The sequence below is a fragment of the Salminus brasiliensis genome, chromosome 9 (genome assembly GCF_030463535.1).
Source record: "Salminus brasiliensis chromosome 9, fSalBra1.hap2, whole genome shotgun sequence".
Classification (NCBI taxonomy): Eukaryota; Metazoa; Chordata; class Actinopteri; order Characiformes; family Bryconidae; genus Salminus; species Salminus brasiliensis.
The window spans coordinates 5691289-5714302 of NC_132886.1; the positions used below are offsets into that span (position 1 = coordinate 5691289).

Here is a 23014-nt window from a genome sequence, read left to right on the forward strand (position 1 = left end):
CACCCTCCTCTCAGCCATGTGTGAGCTCCGTGGGCAGGCCCAGTGTGACTGGCCACTGTGCCTCAGGCCTGGGTAAAAGCCCAGAACGGCCCTGTCATGCATACGAGGCCAGCTAGTTAGCCGCCTAGCCACTACGGTTTAACAAAGCGTATAATTTGAGGTCTTCAGCGTTTCCTGGAACAGAGGTCCACTCAACACTTACACAGCAGCCACAACATCAACCTCATCTCCTCTGGACAGGTTTATACACTGTCTTCTGATACTGTCTTCCACTCTTTATGGACAGATTCTGTGCCAGAGACGCATTCACACTCTAAAAAATGAAAGTCAGGCCAGCTTAAGCTACTCCTAACTCGCATGTTTGACTTCTACATCTCAGTTTGTTTAGTCTGTGGCTCCGCCCCCTCACTCTAATTACTGTTTATTCCCAACTGCAGTTTAGACCTCCCCTATCAAATGACATCTCCAGACCGGGAGGCTTTCGACAATCGAGCGCTGAGGCCTTGCTGGGATTTGATCTTATGACCTCCTCCCTCAGCAGTTAAACAGCAGTTAGACCGTAGGGCCGGTCCAGAGATATGAAATGCCACTACAGTGATTTACGTTTCTGATATATCTCATTCTCATTAGACCCCATTTTCTACTCAATTTGGAAGGCCACTTACCAAATCCTCATTCACTAGCAATGCCCCCAACACTAGTAAGGGAGTGAAGACTAGCCCTCAACACCGGGAGGGTGAAGACCAGTATGTGTCTTCTCCAACAGCAATGCCCCCAACTAGGAGGGTGAAAGTCTCAGAGGCAGAGAAGTCTCTCTTTTCAAACTAGCAGCATCGCCGATACAACAGATAACAAACGCCTGTGCTGAGTAATAGTGATGTTGGGAGGGAGTGCCTTGATAATGGCTGGTGCCATCAACCCAAATGTGCTCTCTAAGATTCCGGCTGCTGATGGAAGATCATAAGATCTTATGTTCAGATGATCAGGAGTCTGAGAATTGGATGCCTCCCCCGTGTTATAGGGGGAGTTCTAACCTGCAGATGGGAATAAACAGTAAACAGATTGAGGGGGCGGAGTCAGAGGCTAAACATCTTACACAGTATTTGAGCAATTTCAGCTGCAGCTCATTTGCTACTATTTGAGTGAAAACATGCATTATATATATATATATATAAAAAAAAAAAAATAAAAAATATATATATATATATATAAGGAGGTCATCAGCAAAAGAGTTTATATGCATCATATTTGTTCATTTATTTTTGGTCAAGATAAATATACAATACAATATAAAAAATAATACTTAATTATAATCTTTATAATAAATAATTTAAATAACTTGTATAATAAATATCAAATATATATTTAAAAAAAAAACTTTGAGGCCCTAATGCCAGTGCACCATTATTTACAGTATTTTTGCATATTCTGTTCTCTTTAACTGAAAAAAGTCTTTCTGAATTTCTGAATGCCATAAAATATGATAAAATAATTGTAAAATATCTAATTAAGCTGCCAGAACGTACTGTACATATTACATCGCTATAGTGGATCAGATTACAGCACCCTGAACTGGCCTAGTCATCACCCTGGACTAGAGCCAGATTAATTGTATTATCTGTATGGCTGCCACTCCAGTACCTAAAGCACTTGTAATCCACTGCTTTGCTGCCCTGACTGTAGAAAAACAATTCCATTAATGTGGTGTCAGCGCTCAACCCCTGCTGCTGCTCGCTGGGAAAACGTCCTGGCAGATAGAGACTAAATATAATAGGAGGAGTTTCCACCTCTCTTCACCGCCCTGTTAAAACCCCAATCAGGAGGTACAGCCAGGTGAAGGCAGTTCGGCTTGTGGTTCTGTGACCTCTCATGCCTTCTAGCAATGTTCACTGGCCATTACTGAAACAGTGCTACAACAAAAACAGAGCAATGGGAAACACAGCGCTAAACACTGTGCTCAGCGGCTGGTAGGAAATGTGCTGCTGGCAAATAAAAGTCTTGTCAGTGCAGCACTAACGCTACTCAGGCATGTGCCACTCCAAGCAGGCGTTAAGTCACACAAGCCTCTATATGTGCATTGACCTTTGACCTTCGATGCTAGCTGTGCTAGCTATGGCTGCCTTCAGGTCCTCTTTGTACATTCCTACTAACAATTTCCGAGGGTGATAGTATGTCATGTTATGTGTTCCAGAGGTTTTGATTGGAAGCAACATGCGAGTCGCTAAAAATCTATAGCTTAGCCATGATGTGTGACGGCTGAATCGCCTCAGCTTGGACAGTCAGTGCTCAGAGATGTTCATCCACCAATATTTTGTAAATACAGTATTTCATGAATCTGATATTTTTCCGAAACGATGTGAAGGCAGCAAATGCCATGGATGGTAAGATATTGGCAATCGTGAAGCTACCTCACAACTAAACGCTGGTTCTGCAGTTCACATTTATGAGAGTAGGGTACAAATTAGGGTGTCCAATCAGGTTATTTTGCTACCCCGATCCGATCCGAGTCTCTTATCGCTGAGTATCAGCCGTTCCAATCTGATCTTTGTGTTTGTATGAATAATCCAGCCACACCTTTTAGATAAGATGAGCTGCTGATTGATACGTTCAGTAAAATCCCTTTATTTTTAGTATCAGTTTCTATAATGAATAGTTATATTAGTTATATTAGTTTAGTACAGGGCTGGATGGTATCACCAAAAATGTGTATTACTATATTTTTAGGATTTTCACCTCAGAAACCCTTTATTCGTTATTGTAGTGTGTTCAGAAAAGCCAAGTAAGTCCAGATGTGAGACGTTAGTGGAGAGCTCTGTTAGTGTGCTGTGTGGTTGTGGCTCAAGTGTCTCTCAGACTCCGCTGGTTGACGACCTCTTCCAGAGTATTTAAAGACCTCATAGGCCTCTGCCTCTTCTCTGTATTCACGAGTTTGTCGGCAGAAGCAAATAAGGTAAATATTAAAATTGCCCGGGCATTCTCAGGAGCATGTGAGTGCTAGCCTACTGTTGCTAGCGCTAAATTCTGTTCTATTTAATTCAATTCAATTCAATTCAATTTTATTTATATAGGCTTTTTACAACGAATGTGGTCCCAAAGCAGCTCTACAGAGATCTGGGTCCAAGCCTCTTTTGAGCAAGCTAGCGGCAACACCCTTTGTGCTGTGAATGTGAATGTGGTTTCTATAGTGTGTGTATTAGCATTAGCGTTAGCCTCCACTCAGTTCTGAATGGGTTCTTCAGTGCTAGTTTATAAACAGAGAAAGGTGAGCGAGTGGTTCTGCAGTTCTCCCGCTGGTAAAACGGAGCGTTTCAGTGATGGTTTTATAAAGGGTCTGATATTATGGTCTGTTTTCAGGTTCCACTGTAAAATAGCTTCACACTGCAGAACCTCAACTCCTTTATTTACCTTCTCAGAACGTCCACACTGCCGCTGCAGCCGGCTGGGCGATAATGCCCGTTAATGGTGGTTGAGGACAACAGATGGTGCTCTGAACACCGTGGTTAAAATAAAGACTCGGAACTGGATTGGAATTAAAATAGCCGGTACCCGATCCATTACAATATGCCTGGGTCGGATCAGGGACTTCATCATAATGCACCTGCAAGACAGGTCGTTGTCTCAATGTCAAATGTGTGTCTAGACTGTGTTTCTGAGAAAGAGTTTTTCTAGCGTGGAAAAAAAAAACAACATTCGGGTCTAATCCTGTGGATTAAAGGATTTCGCGAGCACATGTGGATGGTAAGTAATGGTGCACAGATTACATTCAGATAAGATTGTGAGTGAGTGTGTGTAGGTCCATGCCTGCTCTGCACAAGGGTGTGTGAATGAGAAACGGGAGTGTGCTTTACAAGAGAACGAGGAAAATTAGGAAAAGTAGGAAAACCAGGAAAACCAGGCCCTCCAGGCGACCATACGAAATGACCCCCACTGTAAGGAAACCATGATCTCATACAGAAACCAATAAGAAACCAGCACGGGATGATTGATCACGGACAACTTCTTGTAATTATTTCAGCCCGAGGCACAAAGGGCCTTAACGACACTACATTTGGTACTGCAAGAATGCAGAAGGCGTCGAGGGAGGCGGCCTTATCTATCTTTCCGGTAGTTCGTCTGAGGACCGGCACATCTCATTTCATGCAGATTTAGAAGGCAATTGCATCCGATTTCAAATCTGTTCAACAATCTCCACTCGTAGATGTTACTGACATGTACTGATGAACCTTTTTGTCTCCTTCCCGCAGGGAAACCCCATCGATCTGAGGAAATTCTTACTGCTGCAGAATAAAGCCTTCCTGATACTCTGAGAATCTCCCATCAACATTAACAGAAACTCATTTTTGGCTGGTGCCTCAATGGCAATAATCCCAATAATGTCAAAGCACAGGAATCCTATCAGACACCCAGTCAGAAAGAGGTACAGTACAGGGACAGACAATGTAGATGTTCCCTCAAATGAACCTCACTGTCCTTAAGGTCCAACAGAGCAGTGATTCCCAACTGTGGCCCTGGAGGACTCCCATTAAGGCCATTGGGATTAGGACTCCCCTAATCCCAACTCGCCTGACCAGCTAATCAGCTAATTAACCACCCTTCACAAATTAAAGGTAGTGTATTACAGCAGGAAGCCACCAAAATGTGCAGGGCTGGAGGGGGCTGGGGAGGCTCCAGTACCAGGGGCCAGAATTGTTTCCTTAGATGTGTTTAAATAATTATTCATCAAAACTATTATTAAAAGTACCAGCAAGGCTCCTGCCTTTTCAGCAAGTTTAAAAACTTAAGGGGTTCGAGAACGAGTGTGTGGAGGGGGGGCCTAGTGAGGAGTGAGCAGGGCAGAAAGCAGCCAATCAGAAGGATAACTCCTCCCATTTCATGATCAGTTGAGGCGGAGTTACAGACGCAGCAGAGCTCAATTCTCAACCACTAGAGGGTGCACAAGTCAGGTTCGGAACAGCAAAAGTGTCATTTACGAGCATCAAATGGTTACTGCTGGATACATCACTTGATCCGAGGATCGCAGGTTCGAATCCTGAGTCATGCTTCTTGCCATCAGCAGTCCAAGAGAGAGCACTCACAACTGGCCTTGCTCTCTCAGGGGTGAGTTGATGGCACTCTCTCCTCACAGCACTCCTAGTGTGATGTCAGTAACCACAGGCGACTGTTAGCTGTTGTGTTTTGGAGCTGGGGAGCCGAGCTTTCCTCAGAGCGCTTTGGCTGCCTAACGATGCTGCATCAGCAGCAGTTGGAAAAAAGTCATGTGCTAGTCTTCACCTTCCTTGTGTTGGGGACATGGTGATGGTGATTGGGAGAATGGGTTAATTGGCTCAGCAAAATATATAAATATTTATTTAATGATAATGGGGTAATTGGCCTTGAAAAAAATAAAATACAATAATAATTATTTATAATATATATTTAGAATTTTTATACTTATTCTTAAAGTAATATAAAATAAAATATTTTCTTAATTTTACAACGGCCTCACACTGGCCAGCCTCTAAAATTATCAGTTTAATTAGTTAAATTACAGAATTAATGTCTAATTTAACTGGATTAAACTAGATATTCTTATTAAAGATTGTTAGTTTCCACACAATAACGACTTTCTGACGTCCCGCCAAAGTTCTCATATTTTCTCATATAAGAGGACTGTTTTCATGTTTGCTGTTTTTTCTACCAGGGGGAGAGGGGTTCGTAGAGGGGGTCTAGGATGATTTTAAGGGCCTGTGACTGACACGGACTGTAAAAATTTATTATTAAAATATATTTATTTAGTAATTAAGTATTTTGAAAGAATGGTTAGAGTTGTGGGGCCCAGTGTAAGATCTTTTCATGGGGCCCAAAATCCCTGGTAGTGCCTCAGGTAGTGGTAGTGCCCCAGTGGCATCCTCAGGTTTTTGTGTAAATTATGCATGAGCATGTTCATCAGCCCATTGACTTGATAACTAGTGTTGAGGTGTCCCCATCAGGGGACTGCGAACAGGCCTGACTTTGTTTGGTTCATGATGGTTAGTAGTGGATAACAACACCCCCTTCCCTGTAGACTATAGACTATAGGGTTCGAACCCTACCCGCGTAACACAATTTAGATGTAAGTCACTGTGGATAAGAGCTTCTCTCAAAAGTGCCTCTAACCTTGCTCTGGCTCTAGCATGGAGTAACCATATTAACATCACATCCCAACTCACTCAAAACCCTCGTATCTCCAAAATGGCAGCTTAAAAGAAGAAGAAAAAAGCCTTCCTAACGTAGCACCTCAGCAACTGGACCTGCGATGGAACCACAGTGTTCTGTCCAATTCCACTTGGCTGCCAAACTAAAAGCTTTGAATGAGCTGGAAGGCTTCCTAGCAGGCTCCTCACCAAGGATGAAGGGTCACCTGAGGTGTTCTAGGTGTCATAAGATCCACCAACAACGGCATGGCGTCGACATCTCTGTAACTCAGCTTTCACCAAAGAGTAGGAAAAGTGCCGAATTCCCTCCCACTCCGTGCTGAACTTTCCTGGCTCTGAGAGCTTTCCCACTGTCGCCAATGCTCTCAGAGGTGTTAAGTTGCCATGGTAACAGCAGCGGGCCAATGAGCGCGAGGTGTGAGCAAGGATGACTCACCGTGGCCAGTTCGTCGAACTTCCCGAAGAGTTCGTTCAGCAACTTCACCAACTCCTGCGCCGTGCACTGCGACGCCAGGCTGGTGAAACCCACGATGTCCGCAAACAGAATGCTACAGGGAGAGAGAGAGAGACAGGGAGAGAGAGACAAGTGTCAAGTCAGCAAGGAGTTCAAATAATCAGTTACTATATTAAAATAGAACACTCAAAACATAATGGGGTCCTGGAGAGCTCCGAGTCTGATGCTTTAGCACTAGCGAAAAAGTAGCCTGCCTGTAACCTGTGTCCCGAGGATCGCTCATGCTGCCTGCCATCTGCATCCGGAGCCCGAGAGAGCACAATTGAGCTTGCTAACCAGGTGGGTAGAGGGCGCTCTTTCTCCCCACATCACTTCAGTGTGATTCTGGCTGGCACGGGTACCCGGCGCTTTTCTCCGAGCATGTTAGTTGGCTGGTGACGCTGCCTCTGTGGCAGTTTAAAAAGAAGCCGTGGCTGGTTTTGCACGAGGCCGGCCTTCTTACCACCACTATTGGTCTACATGTACCTGCATCTACACCAACCATTGGTTGGACTAATTAAGCCCCGCCTTCTTATCGCCACTATTGGTCTACATGTACCTGCATCTACATCAACCATTGGTTGGACTGCTTAAGCCCCGCCTTCTTATCGCCACTTTTGGTCTACATGTACCTGCATCTACACCAATCAGTGGTCAAACTGTTTAGGCCCGCCTTCTCAACATCACTATTGGTCTACATGTACCTGCATCTACACCAACCATTGGTTGAACTGCTTAAGCCCCGCCTTCTCATCACCACTAATGGTCAAATTGCTTAAGCCCCGCCTTCTCAACACCTAACAGTTGGTCAAACTGCTTAGGCCCCGCCTTCTCAAAACCACAATTGATCTACATGTACCTGCATCTACACCAACCATTGGTCGAACTGCTTAAGCCCCGCCTTCTCAACACCACTATTGGTCTACATGTACCTGCATCTACATCAACCATTGGTCAAATTTCTTGAGTCCCGCCATTTTTACCACCACAATCGGTCATATTGCTTAAGCTTCGCCTTCTCACCGCCACTATTAGTCACACTGCTTAGGCCCAGCTTCTCACCGCCACTACCAGTCTACATGTACCTGCATCTACACCAACCAGTGGTCAAACTACTTCCCACCACAGCTGATTGGCCACAGCCTAAACAAATGTAAATGAACACAAATCAGTTCGGCTTTATTTGACTATTTGGTTGATGTATTGGTTAATATTTACTATTAATATTAACTCCTCCTACCCACTCTCACACAATCAGACCTATAAGTTGGGCCCACTTGTTGCTAAGGTAATGTGTGGACCACCAGTGTAGAGTATGAACCCTTTATCATGGCCTCATTTTAGCAGACAACCCCCATCAAATCAACTGACCATCAGGACCCTGACGGACATTATGACTGATTATGAAACAAGTCGTCTGCCAATTAGTTGTGCCTGGTGCCTCCCTGAGAAAGCTGAGATGGAAAATGCACCTCGTTTTCTCTATATTTAGGACACTGTATGGACAAAAGTATTGGGACACCTACTCATTCATCGTTTCTTCTGATATCAAGGGTTTTAAAAAAGCGTTTATCCTGTTTTTGGCTTTTGTTGGAGTAACTGTCTCTACTGTCCAGGGAAGAAGGCTTTCTACTAGAATTTGGAGCAGCATTGTTGTGAGGATTTGATTGCATTCAGCGACAAGGGCGTTAGTGATGTCGGGATGTTGAATGATCACCACCCCACCTCATCATCCCAAAGGTATTGTATGGAGCACCACCATTCATCATGCTGGGGGGCTTTATACCCTTATAGCATGGCATTAGGCAGCATAGTGCCAATAGGTTCATGTTTATCTGCTCCAGAGAGTCTTATTCTATTGGCAGTACTTCTCTACGGGGAACTGTCTCAGCAATCAGTGCAAAAGTATCTGAATGCACTCATTAAAAAGGGTGTCCACATACATTTGGACACATAGTGTAGCTTTCTTTTTGAGACTACAGTTCTTCCTGCAGTACTTCTGGGCTTGCAGAGGAACCGGGCTCCGACCGCTCTGTGCAGAACAGCGCAGATGGCTGTCGGCAGGCATAACAGGCCTGAGAACCAAGCATCACCTGGACGTCTCGTCCCTCACAGGCTCCTCTGTAAAGCAAGGAGCCGTGATGGACTGGTGTCAGCAGAGTTTTTCAGGGTCATCTGGGAAGACTGGGTTAATCACATGACTTCTCCTCGCCCACTCCAGTCATACAGAAGCAGAATTAAGGGCGTCCCCAGGCGCTGTACGCAACACGCTCCCTGATAAACAGCACGTCCTCTCCCTTTATCAGAGCTAACTCACATCAGTTCACAGTGAGGGCAGCCTCTCTAACCCTGCACACACACACACACACACACACACACACACACACACACACTGGCAGAGCTCAGCATATTGCAATGCCTCCTCAAACGAAATTACATCACCAGCCGGGACACACACACACACTTACACACACACTTACACACACACACACACACACACGGAAATGAACACAAAGTAGATTAGTGCTCTGTCTGGTCTTTGGGAGAATGAAGTGAGGCAGTACCTGTGCCAGGTAGCAGACGATATTGCGGGGCCACCATAACTAAAATGACATCACTGTCTGGGACACACACACACACTATACCCAAAATACACTATACGGACAAAAGTATTGGGACACCTGCTCATTCGTTGTTTCTTCTGAAATCAAGGGTATTAAAAAGAGCTGATCCTGCTTTTGTTGGAGTAACTGTCTCAACTGTCCAGAGAAGAAGACTTTCTACTAGAGAATTGCTGTGAGGATTTGATTGCATTCAGTGACAATTAGCAACATTCAGTGATAGAGTGGCATTAGTAAGATGAGGATGTTGGATGATGATCACCACCCCACCTCATCTACCCCAACTCATCCCAAAAGTGCTGGATGGAGCTCCACCAACCATCATTATAGAGAACACAGTTCTTCCACTGCTCCACAGCTCAATGCTGGGGGGCTTTATACCCTTCTAGCCCATGCCTGGCATTAGGTGCTATATTTGTAGGCACTAAATAATTAGGAGTAGATACTGAATAATTAGTACTTATTGAATACTTTATGTTAACTAAATAATTATTACATTTAAGAATTCCTACGTATTGAATAATTACAATGTACTAAATAAGTAGGAACTAAATAATTACAATGTATTAATAATACATAGATACTGAATAATTAGTAGTTTTAGACTACTAATTACTAATAATACTTCTTATGTATTGAATAATTACAATGTTTTAGCTGAATAAATAGATTGTATTAAATAATTACTAATTAAATCATTAGAAGACAATACATTTGTGGGTACAATGTTCATGTGTTGAACAATAAATAGTTACTGAATAATTAGTAGTTGCTAAATAAATAGCATTTATCAAATAATTAGAAGGTAATAAATTAGTAGACACTAAATAATTAGAATGTTAATGTTAAACGTTAAATGTTAAATACTAAGTAGATACTGAATAATTAGTACTTACTGAATTATTTGTAGTTACAAAATATTTACTATGCAAAATACTTCCTATGCATTGGATAATTACAATGTTTTAGCTGAATAAATTGCTTTTTTAATAATTACTACATATAATAATTCCTATATATTGAATCATTACAATGTTTTAGCTGAATAAATAGATTTTATTAAATAGATACTACAAATTAAATCATTAGAAGGTAATCAATTAGTAGGTATTGCAAAATAAGAATATGTTGAATAATAAGTAGATATGGAATAATAAGTACTTATTGAATAATTTGTAGTTACTAAATAATTACTACATATTACAATTCCTACGTACTGAATTAATAGCTTTTATCAAATAATTACTACTAATGTTCATGTGGTGGACAATAAATAGTTACTGAATAATTAGTAGGTACTAAATCATTAGAAAGTATTGAATAATTAGTCTGTACTAATATTACTACAAATATTACTAATATACTAAAACCAACTGAAGTAGATACTAAGTATTTAGCAGGTGCTGAACAGTAGGTGTTCAAACTGAGAGTTAACTGGTGCTAATGGAGAGCTGGAAAGTACTGAAAGTTACTTCAGCTGGGGAAGCGCTGCAGGGTAGATGTCAGTGCCAGGTTGGTGTCAGCTGATGGATGGTTAAGCAAAGAGAAGTCAACGTCTTGCTGAAGAACTGAGGGAGAGAGAAGACATCTGCGCTGCTACTTGAGGAAAAGCGGCCCTCCGTAGTCGGCACGTACACATACACACGTCTTAGCCTCCTTGTAAGACAAACAAAACAACAACAAAAAAAAATACAAATGGACTCTCGGCATCCTGTGGCATGTGTGTGGGCTGGCTTTTCGAACACAGTAGCAGAACACTGCGTCTTCGGAGGATCCGCTAAATGCCACTTTGTCATACTGCAGATGTCAACGTAACTGGGTGCTATAAATTCAATTTGCTGTGAATATTTTACTTCTGAGGACCATCTGTGAAGAAGAGCGCTTGAGGAGGGATAACTTTGTTGAAGTGTGTGAGCGTGGTCCAAGCTAATCCCTCTACACAAGACAGGGTTGACATGCATGGACTCGCTCCTCTCTGAAAAGATGGCTATCAAGAACTGTTAAATGCTAAATAACTACTTGTAAAACACAGTGCATGTCCAAATATTTATGGACACCCCTTCTAATGAGTGCATTCACTCCTCTCTGTCCAGAGTGGCTGAAAAGATGGCTGATAAGAACTGTTAAATGCTAAATAACTACTTGTAAAACACAGTGCACGTCCAAATATTTATGGACACCTCTTCTAATGAATGCATTCAGCTGCTTAAAGCTGCACCCATTGCTGGACTGAGCTGTGGAGCCGTGGAGCTGTGTTGGGGATGAGGTTTGGATGGTGATCGACCAACATTCTGACCTCACACACGCCACTCTATGTTGCTGAATGCAATCAAATCCTCACAGCAATGCAAAATATTTCCAAAATCTAGTGTAAATCCTTCCTTTCTGGACAGTAGAGACAGTTACTCTTTTTAAAAAGCCTTCATTTCAGAATAAACAATGAATGAGCACACACACACACACACCGCCCCCAGTCTGCTGAGCACCATTCATCTCTATTAGGGAGAGGCCCGATAGTGTCCCGCAATAACCCATTAGATTCCATCAAGCAGGGCTCAGCCATGACACTGCAGGCCTCCGCTGCGCCTTCATTTCCTGCAAAGACCTTGTCACTGTCTCATCCGTCATCCTGCATGTGTGTGTGTGTGTGTGTGTAGGTGTGTACACATGTGTGTGAGAAAGACAACAAGCAGGACGACAGCTTCCCGGTTATGCTAATGCCACGGCTTAATGCCAGCCACCGCTGCATGAGGGGAATAGGAATAAGGAGCAGGAGGAAGTGGCTCCTCAAGACAGGACCTGGGTGGGGTCAAGTCTACGTCAGAGAAGGTCAGAAGGCAGAAAGTCAATTTCCAGTCAAATCAGCCATCAAGTGCTTGATTTTTTCAAGAAGGAGATTAGATATTTTCCATAGGATATATATCCATCATTGCAGAGAGCACAGTTAGCTCCACTGCTCCACAGCTCAATGCTGGGGGGCTTTACACCCCTCTAGCCCACGTCTGGCATTAGTCAGCAGTATGATGCCAACAGGTTCATCAGGATGTGTATTTGCTCCAGAGAGTCCTATTCTATTGGCAGTACATCTCTACAGGGACTAGACAAGCTGTGTGTGCTAGACATCTGTTTCAGCAAATGGCGCAAGTTAAAATAGCTGAGTGTATTCATTAAAAGGGGTGTCCACAAATATTTGGACACACAGTGTGGGACAGAGTATAGAGTAAAAATCATCACAGTTACAACAGATGTGTCAGCAATGGGTGCAACTTAAAGTAGCCGAATGCATCTTTAGAAGGGGTGTCCGCAAACATATGGACATGTAACTTATTCTTACTCTCTCTCTCTCTCTCTCTCTCGCTCTCTGACCTTCTTCTGTGGTGAACTCTTTTGCTCTACACAGTGATGGATGTTCTGTGTTTCCAGGCAAAAAAATATCCCTTATGAAAAGTGTGTATAATATTATGGTAACAAAAAAAAAGACCAAAAAACATTTAATTACTCATTTGGGCGGCCGATGCCCTTATCCAGGGGGAATTATGGCCTCGCTGGCATTTCAATTTGCTGGCTGTTTATGTTCCAAGTTCATTTTTAGCCTATTTTTTGTCTCTGATTTATTTTTAGTAAATTAACATTCCCCCACCCCCTCCACTTTTCAATTACTGTTGGCACTGGTTTGTATGCTAAGACAGATGGCTGCAATCATGGACTAAGCTTTTCTGCAGTGGAGAACAGACATGAGACGATGGAGGTGCTCTGAGATGAGGTTAGGCACTGAAATGCTAACCATGCTAAAAAAAAAAGTAGCATTTTTTCCCCCTGATCTTTTACCCCATTGTCTCCCTAGTTTGGATCGCTAATTACCCAACCTATACATATTCTCCCCCGTCACATGCAATGCTCCCAACACTGGGAGGGTGAAGACCAACAGATGCCTCCAGCCATCGCCCGCCCAGCCAGCAGCCAGTAGCCAGCCATCACCTCTTTTTCCAAACTGCCACCGCTGCAACGTCACCGGACAACCAACACACTCGGAGGTAAGCGCTGTGTATCCAGCTCTGATGCATCGACCAGCAGACGCCCACGCCGGCCAGCACCGCACTGGATTGATGTGAGGAGAAAGAGCCATCTACCCACCCTGGAGAGAGCAAGGGCAATTGCAGAGTGCTCTCTAGGGGCCCTGGTGGCCGATGGCTAGCAGCATGACCGTGTGTAGGTCCGACTCGTGCTACCAAAACAGCTCTGACCCTTTAAGGAAGGTGTCTTGTGGTCTCTGGCACCAAGACGTTACGTTATCAGCAGATCCGTTAAGTCCTGTAAGTTGTGAGATGGGATACCATGAGCATCAGTGAGCCTTGGACACCCATGACACCCATGACTCCAGCATGCTAGTTCACTGTTGTTCTCTAGCCATCACAGTTTGGCTTTTGTCAAAGTGGCTCAGATCCTTATGCTAGTCCATTTGTCCTGCTTCCAAAATATCAACATGTCCCAGTGATTGACAGGTGCTGGGTTAGGATTAGATCAATGTTATTCTCTTCACCTGTCAGTGGTTTTAATGTTTTGGCTCATGATAATGTGATTATAATACATCGTTTGATGAAAAAGTTAAGAATATTATTAAGAATGAAAAGATTGCTAGCCTCATGTGAAAGCCATTAGGCCCCTGATTAGCATAATTCCATTAATATAATGCTAACTGAGGGCTGATATCTGTCTTTTGTTCTATTTTGCAAGACGAGTTAGGATGTACATCAGAGGTTGAGCAAACCACTCTGGCCTGGATAATGTTTTTAATAATTAGGCATTGAATTATAACGTTTCATCAGCTCCGTGATATAGAGTGGCTCAAGCAGCCCATGGTGATGAGGAGTTGATTCCAAAAGAGTCGATTCATCTAATCTGACTCATCTGGGAGGTGGAATTAACTCACTCAACTCTGTCGATTCTCTCAAATCTCATGTGTTATAGTAAACCTCCGCCTATGGGGGGAGCTGTAACATTAGCACTCATGCCATTCACAACCAGTAGGTACATGGAAGTACATGGACAAACCCTGAACCTCGAACACTGTTGTTCCTCCTTCAAAAGAACATCCTGGAGAATCAAAACAGAGCTGGAAAACAGGCCAATCTTAAAACCCCAAAACTGTTACATCACAGTCTTGACTCGTTATATTTACACCCCCTAACATTGACCTGCAAGAGAAAGCTCTAGTAAAACTTGGTGAAGCGGTAATATGCGACAGAAACTTCAGAAGAATACGATGTCGTTGACACCGGAGAGCAGCTCATCACCTCCAGACTCTGCTAGTTATGGGAATCCGGGTTGCTACAGGAACCAGATCTTGTGGCCACGGCTTTTCTTGTGCCAGCAAGGGGAGCTCAAACTCAGCACGCGACGAAGCGAAAGCCATGGGATGCAAATGTGGATCCACGCTAGGCTAGCTTAGTGCCATTTATCTCTTCTCTCCATCATCATGAAAACAAACCGGACTACCTCAGCTGAACTACACTGGAGCTAAACTCATAACAGAAGGGAAAGCTCAAGACAGACAAACCTGGGGAGGTAAGTGGGGGGGCAAGGCTAAAAGCTAAGCAGCCACAAGCTCTTCAGCCTGCTAACAGAGAGGACAGCAACACTATCCGGTAAGGCTTGACAATAATTACAGTGTTTCACCATCACAGTAATCACGGTGTTAAACCATGCTACAATATGTGGCTCCTGTGAGCCGTTGCAGTGCCTTAACCCAGCCAATGAAACTACAGCTTAAGTAAAATAACAGGGTGGTAAATTGGCTTGTAAAATCACATCTAAGCACTTTTCACCCCAAGTAAAGTCACATACTTACTATTTATACATAAAAAAACACTTTTTATATATTTTCTATATTTAATAAGTGTATTATTTACTATCTTTAAACTTGTTCTTATATCTTGGTGCATCAGTTAGCAAGAAAATGGAAAGCCCCCCCCCCCAAAAAAAAAGCTCTAAATTCAAGTACTCCAGATACTCCCGGCTTTGCTATCAAGGACAACCCCCAGCCCTGGGTTCAGAGGAAGATGCGGAAAGGCCCTCAGGGTTCCAGACCTCATGTCCATATTTAACCAACTGGCACAAGGCATTACGCAAGAGCCTTTAGTCTCCATTGCAGTAAATCCTTTTCAGAAGCTTAGAGGCCCAGCTGAAGCCAAGACTGCTCCTCATCCTCGCGACCCGGCCAGAGGGATGAAGGAGGGCGAGAGTGAGCGAGAAAGCGGCAAAGGGAGTGACCGAACAAAAGAGACAGCGAGAGAGAAGGTGACTGACTGAGACAGAGCGATGAAGGGATCAGGAGGAGGAAGAGAGGAGGGATTGAAGGAGGGTTTAGACAGCTGGTGAGGAGCCTCGGTGGATGGGGCTGGATGTTCTGCTGCAAACCGAAGATTCAACGTATCGGGAGATCTTTTATTTATGAATGAGCTCTTTGTGGGTTTATGGGTTGCCATCGCGAGGCTGAGGAGTAAGCTCAGGGCTGACAGCAGGCTTTACCCCGGATAAGTCTGCACAGAGACTCTGGGTTAGGGAAAAGAAGAGATGAGAGGGGGAGATAAAGACAGAAGCACTCAGAGGAGTAAAGATAGCTGGGGGAGGGGCCCGAACAGAGGAGTGGGAAACTCACTAGTAACATTTAGTAACATTCACTCCATCTGCAGAGGCATGAAGCCTTGGTGTAGTAGTTGTGGATGATGTGGCAAATCTGACTCGGTCATGCTGATTATACCTTTTTAACATCCGGAGAATTCGACCCTTCCTCTCTAGAGAGTCGCCCAGGTGCTCGTTCAGTCTCTCGTCACTTCAAGACTTCTGGCTGGTCTCCCTCTGTGCACCATCAGGCCCCCGCAACTTATCCAGAATGCAGCGGCACGGGTCGTCTTCAATGTTTCTAAGTTCAGCCATGTTCAGCTTCTCCTCGACTGGGTTCTCTCTTCACTGGCTTCCTGTAGACCTGTAACCCTGACGCTGGCCTACAAAGCCAAGACTGGACCAGCCAGCCCCTCTGTACTTGATCACAATGGTCAAAAATGGTCCGATCTGCACCAAGAGCCCTTCCAGTTTCAAGTACAGCTCGGCTCGACCCGCCATCCTTTAAGATCCACGGATGACGAGCGCCCAGACTTTTTTCTGTCCTGAAGTGGTGGGACCAACTTCCCCTGGGTGTCCGAACAGCAGAGTCCAACACTCACTGTCTTCAAACCCAGACTGAAGACCCTCCTCTTCTGAATAGCAGAGTGGTCTCCTTACTGACTTGTGTTTAGTAGAGTCCAAGCTTAGAGGTATCTTTGAATTATTAGTCTATTCAGACTAGCTGAGGTTTTTCTTGGGTATATAGCAAAGCACTTTTGTAAGTCGCTCTGGATAAGAGCATCTGCTAAATACCTTAAATGTAAATGTAAACTTCGGTGGAGCTGAACGAGACCTCATAACGCTAAAGTCATATGACATATGAGTCACATCCTATAATATGATCGCCTTACTCCACATGCTTCTTTCGTGTCCACTTATTAACAAATGCATGAGTACATCTGTCCATGAGGGAGGGCTCAAGCCTGATTTGTATTTATAGCAGTGGAGCAAAAGTTAATTACACTGCACACCGTCCGCAACATTAAATGTCGATATTTCAAGTTGACTGGAATGTGTGTTAGGGCAGAATCTTAATTAAATAAAAAAGGATTAAATTTACCACCCCGTTACATATATTGGAAATATGTAGATTATAAAGCTCTGCATAAAAAGGTTCATTTTAAAGAATTTTATGGCCGAGGTGGGAAAATATGTCCTGCTTTTGTTAAAATGAACTGTCTGTACTGTCCAGGGAGGGCTAGATGAAGAGCGTTAGTGAGGTCAGAATGCTGGACGATCAACACCCCACTTCATCTGCAACTCCCTAAGAATACTTTGAACCTATTGGCGTGGGCTAGAGGGGTATAAAGTCCCCCATAATTGAGCTGTGGAGCAGTGGAATTGTGTTCTCCAGAATGATCTGAACTCACTAATGCTGCTCTTGTCACTGAATGCAATCAAATCCTCACAGTAATGCTCCTTCAAAATCTAGCAGAAAACCTTCTTCCATGGACAGTAGAGACAGTTACTCCAACAAAAGCAGGTTAACCTCTTTTTAATGTCCTTGATTTCAGAAGAAATAAAGAATGAACAGATGTCCCAATACTTTTGTCCGTAGAGTGTATGTAACAAAAAGTAAAAGCGACAAATCAGAGCATCTGAAATACAGAGAATTAAACTCACATCTGCTTTCTGATTAAACAGTGGAGAGCTTCATTTGATCGTATCTGCGGCGTTTCACATTAGCATAGAGAAGTTCAATGTCATTATTCTTCATTGAAGGACCCTCCTCTGGGTTTTCACTCTTTCAAACCGGCTAACAACAGCAGGAGAAACGCTCTCTGCTGAAAAATGTAAGAGCCGTGCTGATGAGAGTAATAAAGGCCTACATGCTGAGATGGAAATGAAACTAGGGCTTAGTGTTCACTATATCATTCCACCTGCTTCTGCCAAGGAACTTCACACACTTTAAAAGGGAAAGTTGAGGAAAGTTTAAAAGTTTCATCAATATTTCACATCGAAAATTAATGAAATCGCTTAATCACTTTTTAATTACACCTTTAAGCATTAGTCTTCCGGACATAACAAGTTAAGGGTCGCTACATATTGAATCGTAACCCAGGGGCATCATTAGACCCAATTTGCTGGGACATGTGCCCCAGTGAAATAGTGCTCTGCCGCACTCGAACCGTGGCAGTAAAATGAGGATTTTCTACTGGAGTGCAGTAAATGAGCAGAACTTCAAGACTCAGCTACAGGCACTACATTTCCCATAATGCCCCAGCGTCTTTCCAAAAGCTTGAGCCGCCGCTAAGGCTTTCAGTTAGAGCCAGTGTATTTTGGGTCAGAGTAATGGACATTCATAAATATTTCAAAGAAAGTCAGCCAGGCAGCAGACAAGCTAATGATAGCCCACTTAAGGCCACTTATAACCGTATGGGCTACCAAACATACACATTAGACCACTGAAGCAAAGGCACTCATTAAACTAGCAAAGGCTAGTATCAGTTACGTTAGCATAGGCTTTATTTATGCTAGCTAGTAAAAGGGGCACTGATAACACAAGGTCATAATATGGCCAATCTGACTGTAGACTACTCATTTAACTGGAGATATTAGAGTTTATATTAATATTAGAATTAATAGTTTGGGATAATGAGGTGGGGTGGTGACTATCCAACATCTTGACCTCACTAACCTAGCTGCTTTCGTCACTAGATCCAGTCAAATCCTCACAGCAATGCTCCTTCACAATCTAGTAGAAAGAACTTCTTCCCTGGACAGTTTGGTCATGCTGGTTAACTTGTTTGGTCATGCTGACCATGCTATTCTACCAGCTTGATCAAGCTTGGTCATACTGGTTGTCTAGGTTGGTCAGGTTGGTCATGCTTGTCGACCAGCTTGGTCATACGGGTTGTCTAGCTTGGTCAGGCTGGTCATGCTTGTCAACCAGTTTGATCAAGCTTGGTCATACTGGTTGTCTTGGTCATACTGGTTGTCTTGGTCATACGGGTTGTCTAGCTTGGTCAGGCTGGTCATGCTTGTCGACCAGCTTCATCAAGCTTGGTCATACTGGTTGTCTTGGTCATACTGGTTGTCTTGGTCATACGGGTTGTCTAGCTTGGTCAGGCTGGTCATGCTTGTCGACCAGCTTCATCAAGCTTGGTCATACTGGTTGTCTTGGTCATACTGGTTGTCTAGCTTGGTCAGGCTGGTCATGCTTGTCGACCAGCTTCATCAAGCTTGGTCATACTGGCTATCTTGGTCATAATGGTTGTCTTGGTCATACTGGTTGTCTAGGATGGTCAGGCTGGCCATGCTTGTCGACCAGCTTCATCAAGCTTGGTCATACTGGTTGTAGAGCTTGGTCAGGCTGGTCATGCTTGTCGACCAGCTTGATTAAGCTTGGCCATACTGGTTGTCTTGGTCATACTGGTTGTCTAGGTTAGTCAGGCTGGTCATGCTTGTCAAATGACTCTATTACCATTGTGCTATTCTTTAGCTTTCACGCTACACTCCGCTCCCACTATCCTTGACACCACTCCTCTTCAGTCGGAGCTACTGTTTACTCCACAGAAGCTCTGAAAGCTGCCCTTCTATGGAAAGGATCCCACTGCTCCCGAGTCTTCCACTAAATCTTATTTTAGCCCTTCATAAGCACTGAAAAATAAGCAACTCGCCCAACGAGCTAAAAATAGCCCAGCTTTTCTTTCAGTAATCGGAACAGGAGAGCGTGGGTGTGTGTTCGCATGAACTCAGAAAAGGTCATGAATGAGAATAAATTCAGGCTTCGACGCCGGATGACACATGGTCATCAAAAAAAAAAAAAAGAGGAGTTCAACTATACACGTCTCGCTTTAATTAAACAATATTACATATTTTCCTCAATTTATTCATTTATTTATTTATTTGATTGATTGAGCTATTCTGTACTCTGTAGTGTCTGTAAATACAGATGATAGAGAGGCTCTATTTTTTTTTTCTTAATTTATTTATATAATTCTTATTCATATATATACAATTTATTCATTAGATATATTTTACTCTATTTTTTATTTATATAATTTGTATTTTACATATTTAATTTATTAATTAAATATATTTTATTTTATTATTTATTTATATCAAGGGTTAAGGGTATATCATTCTTATTCTCAAAGGCCAGTGTGGCTGATCATGGAACATCCTGACCTCACTAACGCCGCTCTTGTCACTGAATCCAATCAAAACCTCACAGCAATACTCAAAACAAATCATAGTGGACAGCCTTCATTCCAATTAAGCAGGAGCTCGTCTTATATAACTAATTAAGCGTTTCAAGACTGTGGACTACTGCCCTGTCCAGGGTGTGTTCCTGTCTTGCATTTACTGATTCCAGCTTGGCCCAAGATGACGGATGAATGGATGGATGGACAAAATTTATATTCTGTCCAAAGCAGGACTTAAATGATAAGGATCTTCAAATTGGAAAATCCTCAATGTCCTAAAACTGCAGAATCCTCTTGAAAATCTTTCAATTCTTTCTATACAAACTTTTAATATTAGTCTGAAAGTCCATCAGAACAGTCAGAACAGAAATAGTGATTTTCTATCAAGTCCTCCTGAGTGGCACAACCAGGGGCACTGCCAGGGATTTTAGGCCCCAAGCACAAGAACATATTACTGGGCCCCACATACAATGCCAAAATACTCAATATTTTCTTTAGGACCCCTGTCAGTCACAAGCACTGACTTCATCAAGTCATCAACTCAACCCCCACCCCATATGGCACCCCTTACCATCCTTATCAGCAGGTGCCCACAAAGCTGTTCCCCAGTGATGCCACAGTCAAAAAAATAATGGTGCTACAAAAGGTTGAGTGATGCCATAGAGGAACCACTCCTGGTTCTTTTGGATGTGTGAGTGTAAAGAACCTTTAAAAGATCCAAAAACAAACATGGTTCTCTATGATAGAAACGTTTCTTCATGGAACCAAAAGTGGTTCTTCTATGTCATCACTCAAAGAAGCATTTGTAGCACCTTTATTTTTAAGCATGCATCTGAGACCAGGAGTTCAAGACAGCGTAATTAGCCCGCTGCTACTGGATGGGTAAGTTAGCTGATGTAACGATGCTCTAATGACATTGCATTAGTGGTAGTATAGTGGATAGTAAGACCAAAAACCTGTCACCTTGAGTGTTTAATTATGGTGGTAGTAACTTTAGGCTCCTGCAGATGGCGCTGCACAAAGATGATGGGGCTATAAATACCTGCAGGGTGTGTGCTCGGACTCAGACATTGAGAACAGTGCAGTACAGTGCAATGAGGGTCTTGTTGGACGTGTGGAAAATAGGTTGCAAAGCATTTGGGCGTGGCCAAAGACCATAGTGTGAAAGAAGTGAATCTGCAAGTGTATGGAAGCATATGGTCATACAGGTCTACCAGCAGTGGCAGAAATCCCAGCCTACAGGACATAGTGGTTGAAAAGTGCAGTTTTCACAGCTTGTGAAAAAAAAAAGCATTGCTTTTAGAAGTCATGCAGGTCATTCGCCACCTACCACAACTACTAATCCCTAAAATAAATAAATAAATATATATATATATATATATATATATATATATATATATATATATATATATATATATATATATATATTAGCCCTTGCATGAGTTATGAATTCAAACAAATGGACAAACCCACCATTTGAACTGCACGGTTTAAATGAACTACAGGCCATGGTGTTGTTTTCTGGAGCATATTTCGTAGCACAAGCTCCGCTACATTAATCCTGCTGTGTGATGTGTTTTCCCTGCTGTAGTCTGAAACGTGCAACCTCACCGCTGCTGAATGTGAGAACAGAGGCACGGACTGTTATGAACATGACCGCAATTCCCACGTCCCTCAAAGCTCCATCTAAGCTTCATATGGGACTACTACAATCATTATAACAAACCCAGCTGAAGGGAAGCTCACGTTTGACTTCTGTCTTTCTTTGGGTTTCTTTCTGAACATCTCTGATGCTCTGAGACACGCAAAAACTGAACCATTGTGGTTGTTTATCTTGCAAAGACCGCTAGAACTAACTAGACTAACCTAGTGACTTCTACATTTTCTAGCATGACCAAAACAGAGCTGGGAAACAGGCCAATTCCAAAACCCCAAAACTGTTACATCACAGTCTTGAATCTTTATATTTACCCACTCAAAATGTACACAAAAACCTAAGCCACGTAACAGTGCTTTCAGGGGAATGTGGGGTTGTTGATACTAGAGAGCAGCTCATCACCTCCAGCTCGGCTAGTTATGGGAATACGGGTTGCTAGGGGAACCAGGACTCGTGACCATGGTCTTTTTCCGCACCAGAAGATGAGCTCAAACTCGACAAAGTGAAAGCTGGGGGAAGCAAAACATACAGGACTCCCTTAGCTGAACCAAACTAGAGCTAAACTCACATCGGAAGAGAAGGGAAAGCACTGGCTTAAGCACCGAGAAAGCCAAACCCAGGGAATCGAGCGGGGTCAAGGCTAAAAGCTAACCGGCTACAATCTCTTACGCTTGCTATCAACACATTGCGCTGAGAGGACACAATGAGAGGACAGTGTCTTTGTTACAGTGTTTTGTTACCCATGCTTTAAAATGTGGGTTCTGTGAGCTACAGCCAGTGCTGTAAACCAGCCAATCAGAGCAGAGCCAAAATGTACATAAACCCCGCCCACATGACAGTGCCTTCAGGGGAATGTGGTGTTGTAGATACTAGAGAGCAGCTTATCACCTCCAGCTCGGCTAGTTATGGGAATATGGGTTGCCACGGGAACCAGGACTCGTCACCCCCCGATCTAATGTCCTATAAATTCCATCTCTACCTTGTTTACATGTCTACATCAAGTCTCCGCAACCCTCCACCACCCTGGCACCTCCCTTTTAAACCCTGTCGTCTATTACCCCTGGCTCCACTTACCAAATCAGGGGCTGGCCACCTGAACCTCCCCTCTCTTGTCTGCTTGCCTTCTGCTTCCTCTGCCTTTTTTTCTTTATATTAGCAGTGATGTGATGTGGTGTGTGTGAGCTAAAATGAGGTTCTCTATATTCGGAAATGAAGCCATATTGAAAAACACATCCAGTAAACCCGGCACCTCCGACAGT

The 23014-nt window shown here is 43.3% G+C and overlaps 1 protein-coding gene across 2 annotated transcripts in view; it reads right to left on the reverse strand.

Moving 5' to 3' along the window:
- adcy1b (adenylate cyclase 1b) overlaps window positions 1-23014 on the reverse strand; it is a 103288-nt gene that overhangs the window by 61755 nt on the left and 18519 nt on the right. For both annotated transcript variants that reach the window (XM_072687243.1, XM_072687242.1), the window contains exon 4: window positions 6610-6721. In XM_072687243.1, coding sequence (XP_072543344.1) covers window positions 6610-6721 — 112 coding nt within the window. The remainder of the gene's footprint in view (window positions 1-6609; window positions 6722-23014) is intronic.